Source organism: Mixophyes fleayi, chromosome 2 (assembly GCF_038048845.1).
Source record: "Mixophyes fleayi isolate aMixFle1 chromosome 2, aMixFle1.hap1, whole genome shotgun sequence".
NCBI classification, from domain to species: domain Eukaryota; kingdom Metazoa; phylum Chordata; class Amphibia; order Anura; family Limnodynastidae; genus Mixophyes; species Mixophyes fleayi.
Window position 1 is genome coordinate 286,080,488 of NC_134403.1, and position 15,038 is coordinate 286,095,525.

General features: G+C 43.9%; 1 protein-coding gene across 2 annotated transcripts in view; it reads left to right on the forward strand.

Annotated features, from left to right (window-relative positions):
- Positions 1 to 4,846: 4,846 nt before the first annotated feature.
- The window catches only part of LOC142139057 (transcription factor ETV7-like), a 49,517-nt gene continuing 39,325 nt past the window's right edge, over positions 4,847 to 15,038 (forward strand). The window contains exon 1 of one of the 2 annotated variants that reach the window (XM_075196320.1): positions 4,847 to 4,897. In XM_075196320.1, the coding sequence (XP_075052421.1) occupies positions 4,859 to 4,897 (39 nt within the window). In that variant the 5' untranslated portion in view covers positions 4,847 to 4,858. Of the gene's footprint in view, positions 4,898 to 5,524; positions 5,588 to 15,038 lie in introns of those variants that run through there. The other variant, XM_075196322.1, reaches the window with a different exon arrangement.

The window sequence follows — 15,038 nt, forward strand, 5'->3', positions numbered from 1 at the left end:
TGGGCGGAGTTGTACACTGACCTACTAAATTCTTAGTGTGTGTGGAAAAAATAAAATCAGAAAGGGCTAAAATTTGGTATACTAAGATGTTTTTAATTTGTTAATTTCATTTGTTAATTGTTAAAAGTGTTTATAAAGATTTAAAAAAAATATATATATATTTCTTGAAGGAGAAGTGACAGTTGGGAGTGGTTGGTGGTTGCCGGGGGTGACAGTGGGGAGTGGTTGGTGGTTGAGGCCTGGGCTATGGCCCAAATGCATGACAAGAACCTTTTTAACACCTTAAGTAGCTTGATTTGACTAGAATGCATGAGTATCATGCACGGGTTAACTTGTGTGTGTGTGTGTGTGTGTGTGTATATATATATATATATGTATATATATATATATGTATATATATATATATATGAGAGAGAGAGATATAGAGATCAACAAGTTGAGAAAGATAAAAAGAAAGATGGTAAAGAGCAAGGTAAATGTTGTGCATCAGAGGAACAGATATGCAGTAAGGAGGATAGGTTCTGTAGAAATATATGGTAGATTCAAGATACCTGTATTAGAAGTCTAAGCAGAATATTCTTTATACACCTAAGTATCAAAAGCACATACGTATATCCCAGTAAGTACGCCAGGGAAAAATGGAAGCCTAAGGTTATCATGTAGGTCTATGCTTACTCCTCTTAGGTATGAGGTTTGTAAAAGGTAAGTTTAAAGAAATGTCCCAGATCGAAATCTATATTAAGACTGCTAGGCGACAGAGGTTTCAAGGTATAAATTCATTTCATCTCCTCCTTGGATATAAGTTTAGTGTAGACCCCCCTCCAAGATTTGCTTTCCCCAATGAAGTCAATCTACTCAGTACTCAGAGGGGAAGGTCTGTCCCTGTATTTAAGGTATCTTTGACAAATCTACAGCCAGTTGTGTGATCTATCATCGTGTATAGCGATGTTACATCACATGTCATAAGAATGTAGTCCTGTTCCCATTTTGTATTCGCTAGAATGTTTAGTACATGATTGTTATCTTTGACGTAACTCTTTTGTTTGATGACAAGTGGTTGTAGGAAAGTGTCGATGTAGCAAGACAGATTGGATGTAAGAGTCAATCCCTGTGACAATAGATCTCCCTGGTGTTACGAGCAGCGGCGGTGCCTAGCCGCCGTGACTCTCTCACAGTCGTCCCGGCTGTCGCTATGACGACCGGGACGTCACTTCCGGGGGCCAGCCGACCGCTGCCATAGCAACGTTCGGACGCATTACAGTTCAGCGCCGCGTCCCGGCACTTCGGGGCATCCGGGTGCGTGCGCAACAGTGCGGCAAGCCTGCGGGCTAATTAATACAATTATGGGGACAGTCTGTGCGCAATTAGAGAGCTAGGCTCTCATTGGTCTATTTCTGTAGGGTTTAGCCTCCTTGCCGGTTATAGCTTCCAGACTCCTGTTTGCTGCCTGCTGTTGGTGTGAAAACCTTTGGACCTTCGTTTACCGTGTATGACCCCTACCTGTACCTTGGATTTGCCTTCTGCCTGTGCCCTTGACCTTCTGGCTTGAACCTTGGATCCTGCTTATTTGCTCCTGACCCTGACCCTGACCCTTGGCGTGTTTTCTGACTTCTATCAGGCAAGTGACCCCTGACCTCGGCTAGTTCTCTGGATACGCTGTCTGCTATTACTCTCTGTTCCTGGGTTCTCCACAGTTGGTACACATCACACGACCCTCCGTTTGTCTGCGGCCAAGTCTGTCCCCACCACTAGGGGCAACAGTGAACACCAGACTTTCGGAGCAGACTCCAGGTGTTGTTGTACTGGCTGGAGGGGTTCCTAACACCGGAGGGTTTTCTAGTTGCTTGTGAATCTTAGGCAGACAGTATATGACTGGGACCCTAGGATGCTTGGTGTTAAGATATTTAAACTCATTCTTGTTAAGTAAACCTTTTACTAGGGCCCTGTTTTAAGAGGTTGTCTAGTTCTTTACTATATTACAGCCTTCCAGTCTCATGCCTAAACTCCCACCGGTCGGCTACCTCTCTTTCTCATCCCTTCTTCCATTCTCCCCCTTCCTCGACTCCGTCTCCGTTTCTCCCGTCTCTCCGTCTCATCCATGTGTCTGTCTGTCTTCCCCTCCCTTTAGATTGTTCGCTCCTTTGAGCAGGGCTCTCCTACCTCCTGTTTCCATCACTTTTAACTGCGCTCTCCAGCTACTCTGCTCACCTCCTCTCGGTCCCTCTGCCCTCTGTCTCCTCTCGCTTCTCTCCGCTCCCCTCAGTGACTCTCAACCTGTCATCCGTGCCCACCCTCTTGGGCCATAGTTACCTGCCTATACTCACTTTTCCCCTATCTCCCTCTCTTTCATGCTGTGCCTGAGCCCCCAGAGTTATAGTGCTTACTGTTACTTGTACTGTGCCGTTTCACCTTGTACTGTGCCATTGTTTGTCCTTGTGCGGCGCTACGGATACTTTGTGGCGCCCTATAAATAAAAATTAATAATAATAATATATATTGCTGTGGGATCGCTAGTCAAAGGTTCGTAAGTGGTTCTATCAGCTAATTGATCCTTAAGCACTTGAAATTATTTATTTTTGTTTTGAACTACAATCCCTCCTCCTTTGTCCGCAGGCTTAATGTTGATGGCCTTATTATTGATTAGTTATTTTATAGCCGTGGATTCTGATCCAGTAATGTTGGATCTCCTTAGGGCTATTCTTTCTGAATCCTCCTCCATAACTTCGGAAAAGTCTCGATAAAAGGCCCTTTTTGGTGACTGGGTTAAAAAGAGGATTTCTTTTTAAGATTAGTGTGTGTAACCAATGGATGTATTAGTCTCATTGTCTTAATTAGGCCATAATACTGTTTGAAAACTTTTTTAGAGAGATTTTTTTAATGAACTCGTAGAGGTCAATAAATGCTTCGCATTTATTAAGCCCCATATCTGGGGAAAATTTAAGTCCTTTCTCAAGCACATTAACTCGGGAGGCGGTGAGGTTGGTATTGCTCAGGTTAAATATCCCATTACTCTTTAGTGATGTCGAGCTGTCCAGTATCTTACTAATCGTGAGATGATTCATTTTCTGATTTTTGATTTTGTACCTATTTTGGATTCCTCCCTGTTTTCCTCTGGAGATTCTGGTCTCTCCTTTCTCATTAAAAATTGAGGACTTCGGTTTGGATGTGGTGGAGGTTCTGGTGGGCCTGTTTCCCCCATGCCAGTCTTAAAAAATTGTCTATGTTCTCCTCTGCAGTAGAATCAAATGGCGGAGAGAGTTTTACCGGGTTAGAGACAGGGTGGAGATTTTTAAGGATACTATGTTGAAGTCGTGATAAATCTGATTCGGAATCCTTGATCTTTTTCTTATAACCTAATTTAACCACTTCTGAATAGCTTCTCATCTTAGGGTGTTTGTCTAATGTGTTCACAGGACACTTCCTATCCTGTGGGCCACCTACAGGGAACCCAATGTTCCTTGGGTATAGAGGTTTATACACTTTTTTTTTGTTAGTCTTATGGCAGGGTGGCGGGAGGTAATGGACTGCGTCTAGGAGAGGACCAAGAGTAACATCTGTGGCAACATCTTCATGTAAGTTATACCCCATTCATACTGCACCAAAATCCCAGGTTTTTGCCGGGGCGAGCTCAAACGACCCGGGTCTTGGTGCAGTATGAATGGTACAAGTCAAAAATCCCGGGTCTTCAACCCGGGATTTATCGAGGGGTAATTCCCGGGTCGGACTATGAATGGTGCAACCCGGGTTTTTTGACCCGGGTTGCACAGAAAACAAGCTGATTGGCTGTCTGCCTGTCTCTGGAGGATGATGTCATCGGTGGGAGCCCGTGGAAGATTCGAGAAGGAGTTTAGGAGAAAAAAACAGTCACCTTTCAATGACATCACCATTTTTCAGCCAATGAAAACTGCTCTGGTGATGACTCCCACAAATTGCCAGGGCACAGACTTTTGCAGTATGAATGGGGTCAACCCGGGAAATTCCCGGGTTTGAGGTGCAGTATGAATGGTGTTTCTGAGCTGGGACGCTCCGAGCCCCGGCAAAAACCCGGGATATTGCCGGGGCGGCAGTATGAAAGCGGTATTACAGAACTTTTTGTCTCCGTTATTGAGGTTGCAATACCCATAGGAGCAAGATTTTCTATACTTTCACATAAGCCACAGATGGATCTGTCCCCATACATCAAGTTTACATTATTCACTGGAGTAAAGCTTTGCGTTCTATTACCGCTGTTATCCACTCTGTCTTTTGAACATGCCATTTCTATTGGAACCAGACTGTGTATACAAATACGATCATTCTATTTGACTAGTAGGCACACCGCTTAGCATCAATAAGAATGTGCTGGAATACCATTTATGTCCCTTTTGTGTTGTAATATATGTGGCTGTCTACTGTACATGTTTTCTCACATGAGTTTCAATTCAATCTATTTGATTGTGGACCACTCATTGTTCTTGCCAGAACTTTTTATTTTCTGTATTGTAAATAAGCACTTGGTCTATTTTACACTTTTCTGTGACATTACTTTCATATACTCACTGCGCCTAAGAAGAGGTTATTTTTCCACAAATGTTCCTAGAGGCTAGTGAATAAATGACTACTTGTATACAGATTTACACAGAAAAGTTGATGTATTTAGTAGTAGTGTACCCCCTGCAGTAAAATATGTCACTGAGGATGACCATGATTTGTCCTAGAACTGTGGAAAAGCCATGTAGTCCTAGGATAGCAGAATGCAGGGATGACAGCTGACCTATCTTTCAACATTTTACCACCTTTTTTTTTTCTTATGTATGAAATTCAATAATCATACCAGTAAGTGGTAGCATACATTTATTCTCTTTGATACACACAGAGCATGATAGAGTTTGCTGTCATTAAGGTCTATGAAGATGAGGTGAGGAAACCTCAATAGCTTCCTAGGGTGGCAAAAAAGTGATCTCTGAGTTTGTCTGTTAACCAAAGAAACATTAGGCTGTGGACCAACGGCATTTATTCTCGGTTCAGAGTAACTTCTAATATGCTGATCTGTTCTAGCCTGGTTATAACAAGAGGTAGGTTCAAGTACTGTTAATAAAGGTTTCTTCAAAAAGTGTGAGCCGGCACTAAAATGCATTTAGGTTTTACAACTTATTTTTACACACACCTATCTGAATACTGACCAGTATTTTCTTGAGCTACCAGCCTTTTGGTGCATGCATCGCGGCATATACTGCTGAAACGGGGGTACTGCTTCACTGGTACAGACAATCCTTTGCTCTCTTTAATACACAGTCTGACACCAGGGGGCCGATTCAATTTGGCCATGTAAGTCTAGGAATAATGCGGCGCTAATTGTATTCCTGTTAGTACGGTCATTTTAGCCTGACTTATTGCTCGCGACCCCGAGGGCTGTGAGCAAAAATCAGTGTTAATATTACTATACTAATGGTAATGCTGTGGAGGCTGCGTTACTCCTAGAATAGCACGGCCAAATTGAATTGGCTGCCAGAAGAGCTACAATTCTGGAGACGGGTGGACAGTATGATGAGACTTTTATCCGGATACTCCTATTGTCTGAGTTTACACCAATGCTGGTAACGCACAGGTTAGTCTTACTGCTCTCTCCAAGCTCCAATTTAAAGGTGCCAAATTGGATGCAGTCCGTCTTTTTGTCACAAAGGCCAAGTAGCCGGAACTCTTCTGGCCTAACTGGGGCCTCTCTGTACTGTTGAAAGATGCCACATACACAGACGGATTGTTATCTTACGGCCACACTTTATAACACGCCCAATACCTGAACAGACATTTGTTTTGTTTTGAGAACACACAAGCTGCAATATTGGACCAATTACCTCATAATGTTGATGGCCGGTGAACAGAAAAAAGTCTTCGATGACGAGGTGGTTCTTCATGGTAAATTGCAGCAGCATTGTATTTTGTATTGCTGCGATTTACAGCAATACGTAATGATTGGTACACTCTTTAATAATAAATAGACCCCTACAAAAGATATAAAACTATGTAAACTGACAAACCAGCACAGATTGAGCAATATAGATAGCAGTTGAAGTAAAGCAGTGATGCTGTGATGACTATGATTTTTCTATCACCATTTATCACAGCAATAGAAAATCTCTTACAGCGATATTTTCTAAATCGATTGTAAGTATATCAACTGAGTGGTAAGAATAGTCTTGGTTCCATCTACACATGCGTGACCCACACATGCACAGTGGAACTGGGAGCCCAAGAAATCTGTGAAATTATATATATATATATATATATATATATATATATATATATATATAATCTTTTGCCACAATGTTTGTTAGATAAGCTCTTTATTTAAATACATCTTTTTTTATTCATTTCATCTGCTATTGTCATCCAGTAGCAGAGATCAGAGAATTGCAAGGGTCCTTGTACTGCTGCATTCCTTAATTAGACTTACCCATGCTTGATAGGGAGAAGATTTCTCTGTAGTGAAGAAACCAGTTTATATCTCATAGATACTCTGTAAAGTTAAAGATATCTGTCTGGATCGGGTCTCACATATTGCAATTACTGTTAGATCAAATGTTACAAAATATTAAAATGTCCATTCATTTTATTGCTGGAAACTTTAAGCTATGTATGTGTTATGAGCCGCGGCGGTACCCAGCCGCCACGACTCACTCACCTGCGTCCCGGCCGTCGCTATGACGACCGGGACGTCACTTCCGGCCAGGACCCGGCCGTTGCCAGGGCAATGGCCGGACGCTGAAAGTAATTTTTATGCGCTCCGGCAGGCTGTGTAGCCGGGCGCATTCTCACTTGTAGTTCACAGCCTGTGGGCTGATTAAACAGGGCATATTATTTATTAGCCTACACCTGAGTGTAGGTCCAGGGGCAAGCTCTGATTTGTCTAATGGTATAGCAGGCAATTAGCTTGCAAATGTGCACTCAAGCCCTGATTGGTCTGCCTGTGTATTTAAGGCAGTGAGGTCTGCAGCCTCACTGCCGGTTATAGCTTCTGTGCTCCAGTCTGCTGACCTGCTTGTTCCTATTCCTGTATCCTGATACCACTACTGATTACCCGTGTATGACCCTTGGCTTTGAATTGGACTTCGCTTGTGTTTCCTGTGACCCTGATCTCTGGCCTGTTTACCGTTTCTGCTATCCGCTTGTGACCCCTGACCTCAGCTTGTTGACTGATACTGTTGTCTGCTGCCGGCCCTTGACCTCTGCGTGGACCTCACTCCTCTTGCCTGGGTTCTCCCCAGCCGGTACACACTTCACGACCCTATGTCAGTCTGCGGCCCAGTCTGTCCCCACTATCAGGGGCGTAGATTCTGGGTTGTGTTGTGCCGGCTGGAGGGGTTCCTAACATTATAACCGGCCTACCCACTGAGACGAGGTTGTGATGGATGGAAGCGGATCCACGCCGTCTACGGCGCAAGCCTTAGCAGGCCATGTTGAGTCCTTGTACCAGATGATGCAGGGATTGGCTGAGCGTATGTCTATCCAGGAGGAACTTGCAAAGACCTCGCCACCCACTCCAGATCCCATCTGTGAACCCAAAATGAATTTACCGGACCGGTTCTCCGGAAATAGATCCCTGTTCCGGAATTTCAGGGAGAGCTGCAAGCTCTATTTTCGGTTGAGACCCCGCTCCTCCGGTTCAGAGCAGCAAAGAGTCGGGATTATCATTCCCCTTCTACAGGGTGACCCCCAGTCCTTGGCGTTTTCCTTGCCGCAGACCAGTCCTGCCATGCAGTCAGTAGACGCTTTCTTCGAGGCATTCGGTCTACTATATGATGACCCGGACCGTATGGCCTCCGCTGAAGCTCATCTACGGGCCTTGAAACAAGGCCGGTGCTCGGCAGAGGAATACTGCGCTGAATTTCGTAGATGGTCACCTGATAGTGGATGGAATGACCCTGCCTTACGTAGTCAGTTCCGCCTAGGTCTGTCGGAACAGATTAAAGACTCTTTGGTGCAATACCCGACTCCTACCTCATTGGAGGATCTGATGCACCTCGCCATCAAAATTGATAGAAGGATTAAGGAACGCAAATCTGAGAAGGATGCATCTTCTCCTCCATCTGCCTTGATTCCTGTTGTCACGGATGACGAGGAGCCTATGCAACTTGGAGCATATCGTCTTTCCCCTGAAGAGAGAGACAGGAGGCGATCACAAGGCTTATGTCTTTATTGTGGCACTAAGGGCCACTTCTCCCGTTCCTGCCCTAATAAGCCGGGAAAAGGACATGCCTAGGGAACGAGAGGAAGGTTCACCTAGGTCTGCAAATCGTTTCCTCAAAAAATGCTGTGTTAATCCCTGCACAACTCACGTCTAGTGCCGGCTCGGTGAACCTATCGGCCTTCATTGATAGTGGAGCTGCAGGCAACTTCCTTGACATCGAGTTTGCCCACTCTGCTGGGATTCCGCAAATTAAACTCCAATCGGCAATTACGGTATGTGACTTAGACGGTAGTCCATTGCCAGGCAGCAAGATTACCTGGGAGACCCCACCACTACAGTTGAACATTGCCGCTCTCCATTCGGAAACCATAGTCTTCCTCCTTATCGAATGTCCATCAGTTCCCTTGATTCTGGGCCACCCCTGACTATCCCGCCATAACCCTGTCATGGATTGGGTAAAAGGAGAAATTGTCCAGTGGAGCTCTCGTTGTACACAGTCATGCTTGACACTACCTCTGCGTGTGATCCAGCCTATTCCGGAGCAGCTCCCTTCACAGTATCATGACTTCTGGGATGTTTTCTCCAAAAAGGCTGCTGACACTCTACCACCACACCGGGATTTTGACTGTGCCATTGAGCTCATTCCGGGTTCTAAATTACCCAAGGGACGCTTGTACTCTCTCTCCGGTACAGAGACCAAATCCATGCAAGAATATATTGACGAAAACCTGGAGAAAGGCTTCATCATGCCATCCAAGTCCCCAGTAGGAGCAGGGTGCTTCTTTGTATCCAAGAAGGATGGGGGACTCAGACCCTGTATCGATTACCGAGGGCTAAATCTTATTACGGTTAAAAATACCTATCCCCTTCCTCTCATATCCGTACTTTTTGACCAATTAAGAGGGGCAACTATCTTCGCAAAAATCGATCTTCCTGGTGCCTATAACCTCATACGTATTAGAGCTGGTGATGAGTGGAAGACGGCATTCAACACGCTCTGGGGCCACTACGAATATCTGGTCATGCCATTTGGCCTTAGTAATGCCCCTGCAGTATTCCAGGATTTGATTAATGAGGTGTTACGTGAGTTTCTGGGACACTTCGTTGATGTTTACTTGGACGACATCCTCATATATTCTGAATCGTTGTCTGTACATCAGGGTCACATCAGACAAGTCCTACAGAAATTGCGAGAACACCATCTCTACGCTAAACTCGAGAAATGCGAGTTTGAGGTCCAGAAGGTATCCTTCTTAGGTTATATAATCTCCTCAGAAGGTTTCTCCATGGACCCAACCAAGCTCCAAGCAATCCTGGACTGGGTACAGCCGAATAACCTCAAGGCGGTTCAGAGATTCCTGGGATTTGCCAATTATTACAGGAGATTTATTGGCGGCTTTGCTGATATCATGGCCCCTATCGTTACCTTGACCCGCAAGGGAAGCGACCCAGCTAATTGGTCTCCACAAACAATAATGGCATTTGAAACCCTGAAGAAAGCCTTCGTGTCTGCTCAGGTCCTTAGACACCCGGATCCTAAAGTACCATTTATTCTTGAAGTTGATGCCTCTGACGTCGGTGCCGGGGCCATCCTGTCACAAAAGGATACCCGGACCCGCCGCTTACATCCGTGTGCCTTTTTTTCCCATCAGTTCTCTTCAGCAGAAACCAATTATGACGTGGGAAACCGAGAACTGTTGGCAATTAAATGGGCATTTGAGGAATGGCGACATTGGTTGGAAGGCGCTGCACACCAGATCTCCGTTATAACGGATCATAAGAACCTAGAGTATATACAGTCAGCCAAACGACTGAACCCCGACAGGCTCGTTGGTCACTGTTCTTCACTCGGTTCAACTTTATTATCACCTACCGTCCTGGTTCTAAAAATGTCCAAGCAGACGCCCTGTCCAGAAGTTTTCAGAAATTGGCTCCTGATAATACTCCAGTAGGATGCTTGTTTGTCCCAGTACATCTTAGGAAGGCAGTCCTTGCGGAAGCACACAATAATCAGACCGCTGGACATCCTGGAGTCTTCAAAACGTTGGAAATTCTTTCACGTACGGTATGGTGTCCATCTTTGTCGGCTGACGTCAAGGATCACGTCCGGTCTTGTGAAGTTTGTGCCAGAAACAAAATTCCCAGGACTCGTCCGGTAGGCCAGTTGGTTCCTTTAGCCATTCCTGCAAAACCATGGACGCACTTGTCCATGGACTTTATAGTGGATCTGCCTATCTCTACAGGACACAATACCGTCTGGGTCGCGGTAGATCGGTTTAGTAAGATGTCTCATTTCATTCCATTAACCAGACTTCCTTCTGCTCGAGATTTGGCCGTCTTATTTATTCAGCACATTTTCCGGCTCCATGGACTTCCTACTGACATCGTTTCTGATCGGGGGTCCCAGTTCCTAGCATTGTTTTGGAGATCCTTCAATACCCTTCTCGGAATCAAGGTCAGTTTCTCATCTGCATATCACCCTCAATCAAATGGGCAAACTGAGAGGGTTAACCAGTTCTTGGAGAAGTTTTTACGTTGCTACACATCAGAGTTCCATGACAACTGGTCCTCCTTGTTACCCTGGGCGGAATTTGCCTACAATAATTCCTGTCACTCATCCACCAAAACCTCTCAGTTTTTTTGCAATTATGGTTTTCACCCCAGGTCCAACTCTTTATATTCACTCAAGTCCGTTGGTACCCAGGAGATCCGCTCCACTGCCAGGGATCTCAGAGTTGTCTGGAAAAAGGTCCAATCATCATTAAGACAAGCCTCATTTGTGGCAAAAAAAATGCGGACCACCATCGTACGATCTGCTCCCTCAAGGTGGGCCAGAAAGTTTGGTTGTCTACAAAAAATATCAGGCTTAGACAGCCTTGTAAGAAGTTGGGCCCTAAGTTCATCGGGCAATTTTCTATCGTTAAGCAGGTTAATTCTGTTGCCTTTAGACTAAAAATTCCGAGCTCCTTAAGAATCCCCAACACATTTCATTGTTCGCTGTTGAAACCAGTACTGTATCCTAGCCAAACCCAGTCGTCAAGTGTGCTTAGGGGAGATTCAAGCAAACCACCAAGATATGTGGTTCAAAGGATCCTGGATTCCAAAAGAGTGCAAGGAGGAACCGCGGGTTAGAAGAACGGTCTTGGGTTCCGCGGAGACAACTCCATGCTCCCAAACAGTTGAAAGAGTTCTTTAAGAGGTTCCCAAGAAAACCTGGATGTCGGGGTCCCTCGACCTCTCCTCAAGGGGGGTTACTGTTACGAGCCGCGGCGGTGCCCAGCCGCCGCGACTCACTCACCTGCGTCCCGGCCGTCGCTATGACGACCGGGACGTCACTTCTGGCCAGGACCCGGCCGTTGCCAGGGCAACGGCCGGACGCTGAAAGTAATCTTTATGCGCTCCGGCAAGCTGTGTAGCCGGGCGCATGCTCACTTGTAGTTCACAGCCTGTGGGCTGATTAAACAGGGCATATTATTTATTAGCCTACACCTGAGTGTAGGTCCAGGGGCAAGCTCTGATTTGTCTAACGGTATAGCAGGCAATTAGCTTGCAAATGTGCACTCAAGCCCTGATTGGTCTGCCTGTGTATTTAAGGCAGTGAGGTCTGCAGCCTCACTGCCGGTTATAGCTTCTGTGCTCCAGTCTGCTGACCTGCTTGTTGCTGTTCCTGTATCCTGATACCACTACTGATTTCCCGTGTATGACTCTTGGTTTGAATTGGACTTCGCTTGTGTTTCCTGTGACCCTGATCTCTGGCCTGTTTACCGTTTCTGCTATCCGCTTGTGACCCCTGACCTCAGCTTGTTCACTGATACTGTTGTCTGCTGCCGGCCCTTGACCTCTGCGTGGACCTCACTCCTCTTGCCTGGGTTCTCCCCAGCCGGTACACACTTCACGACCCTCTGTCAGTCTGCGGCCCAGTCTGTCCCCACCATCAGGGGCTCCAGTGAACACCTGATTGGCAGAGTAGATTCCGGATTGTGTTGTGCCGGCTGGAGGGGTCCCTAACAGTATGCATTGATGATAAAAAAAGGTTTAGAGTGTTAAGTGCAAACAAAACCTCACTTGCTGCCCTTCACTATAAGGATCCCATCCCCCCCCAAAAAACAGTGATTACAAATGTGCAGCTATGTATGCACTGGGTTAAACTATGACATATTTACCTCTGCTACAGTTAGCTGCAAACACCATGTGACCTAAGCAGCTAGAATACCTGCCATTATGGAGATTGTTGCTATATATGGTAACCTATGATCAATACATGAATATCAAACAGGAAAGACTGGTTTGATTACTACATACGCTTCTCATTGTTTGACAAGTTACTTTATCATTCTTCACCTCAAAAACTGTACTTACTGCTGTGAAACTTAAAACTACAAATTACATTGTGTGCATCTACAAGTGCATTAGAAATGTAATGTGTTGAGCCAGAAGGTAATAAGAGGGATGTGTTATTCTTACCTATAAAGTGTTGCTCCTCTGTGCCAACCTTTATATTGGCCACATGCACAGTAGGGTTGTTCAATTAAAAAGAGCAAATTAGTCAAAACTGGATTTGTGGCATATTTGTTGAACTCTGTCACAAGATTCGAAAAGCCATAAAGGAATATCTATCTGTAGGTTAAAACAATATTTCCTTTGGGTACTGCCTTCTTCACTAAATTTTTCTAGTCCCAAAGTCCTACTTCTTTCTCAGTGGTGTGACATTTGAATGGAAGCTAAGATGGATGTTTGATAATATTATTTTTCACCTTTTCCTGTTTAAACTTGTACTTTTTTTCTTGTTGAATTTCATGAATTGTCACTATTATTTAGACACCTATTTATTAGTATTTATTTGAATGAAAAGGAACAATTAAAAAACAGACAATTTTCTGAAGTAAGATAGATTAAAATAATTTGAACTAGACCTACTGCAGTGTTTATTATTAAGGCAATTGTGTCTAACAGTATTCTTAAAAAGTAAATGTATTATTTACAAATAATATTTGTTAAAATGTAACATGGCTACATGTCGAGAAAGCAATGAGGCAGATTAAGGTCAATTATAATTGTTCTGCCTCTGATCTACCAAGCCACGTATCTGCCAATTTTGAGCGTATCACATGCAAAATCACTCTGCACATGCCCAGAACAGGGACATACGCAACTAAACCTAGCATTGTTCACTGCAAATACATACATAAAGGACACTTACTACAGCCTACGATTTCTGGGAGTGCACGGTGAAGGGAAGAGGTATTTGCCCGTAGTTAATGTATAGTGAGTGCGTGCCAAACTAGAGCGTGCGCAGCCACATCCGAATCAAGCTGTGGGCATCTCAAAGTTACTTGTTTTTCTGCCATATCTTTTGCATTAACTAGAGGGCTAGTCTGAGTCCTGAGAGACATATCTTCAGATCCGTTCTTTGTTGAATTTGGGAGTATGCAGAGGATTTACATGCGTTTTACAACAAATACATGTTGCACTCATTATGCATGTCTTGATGAATCAGGCCCAGTATCTCCACAGATCAACTGTAGCTGTATATTTTTCTGTTAATATATATGGGGCAATCCATATAATTCTAAAAAAAAGTCTATCCTCTATTAAAGCTTCACAGCAAAATAAACATTATGAAGTCTTCACATATATAGACTTTCAGAAAGCGTCAAGGCTTCTGGTCTTATTACATAGAGCATAACAATTGCACAGATCATACTGGAATACTACTGCACATCCATACTACCGTGCCAGACGGTGCAGCTCTAGAACGGTCTTGATTTACTCTCAAACAGCAGGCTCAGGGTACATTATTTTGCCCTATATATTCTATGATCAATGGGGCTGAACAACATCAAGGGTGAGACTAGTTCCCCCTTTAACCGAGTGGATATTTCGGTAATTGGAAACAATAAATAAGTGTAATAAAGGAGCGCAAAATGTAGTCAACGTATAAACTATCTAATGTAACATGGCAAACAATAATATAATATCATGTTAGGAAGGATAGTATTTATATCTTTTGCAGAGTATATGTAGCGAAGCAAACAAATTCCAATATCCGGATATAAACTCACCCTCACACGCTAACTAACGAATCACCCTGTAAATAGAGGATAATTCAAGTTCAGGGGCGAGATCCGTCTGATTTAAGGTCCGCCATAAACCACTGTTGTCAAGTGCTGGAAGTGTGTATGTTTCGCGACTTCAGAAACTTGCCGCAGGGCCGCACTGGGTAATGACGGTGTCCTTCCTGGACCAAAATTAGAAACAGTCAGTTCCAACGCGTTTAATATCATCATGTTGGTGTCCCTGGCATTCTTTTCTGTGATTTTATACTATGCAATGAGCCACAATTAATAATTTGATTTTGCTGTCTTTGTTCCCTTACGGCTACATTTCAGTCTGTTCTTACACACCATGCTTCAATCTGTTTGCTCTTGTACACCAAACAATAGTTGATTATTATTATTTTTTATTTCTATATCATACAATAAATGTTATTGATTTTACAGTTTAAGACATGCAACAATTATTTTTTACCTAGTTGTTTATTTGATCTTCACTAATCTTTAGTAGAGATGCTCACTGACCCCCGTGAAGGGGTTTTGGATCTGGATTAGCTTCGTGTTTTGGTTTTGGAAAAACCACCCTCGTGTCTTTTGGTTTTGGTTTTGGATCTATTTATTTTGAAAAATTGCTAAAATATGGTAAAATCACATAATTTGGTTCTTTTTTTGATCCTACATTATTATTAACCTCAATAACACTAATTTCAAGTCATTTGCAGTCGATTTTGACCACCTCACAGGTTACAATATTATTTTCATACAAACAAAGATTGCAGCAGTTCTTGCCAGTGATAAGAAAAAGGCCATTGTCATGC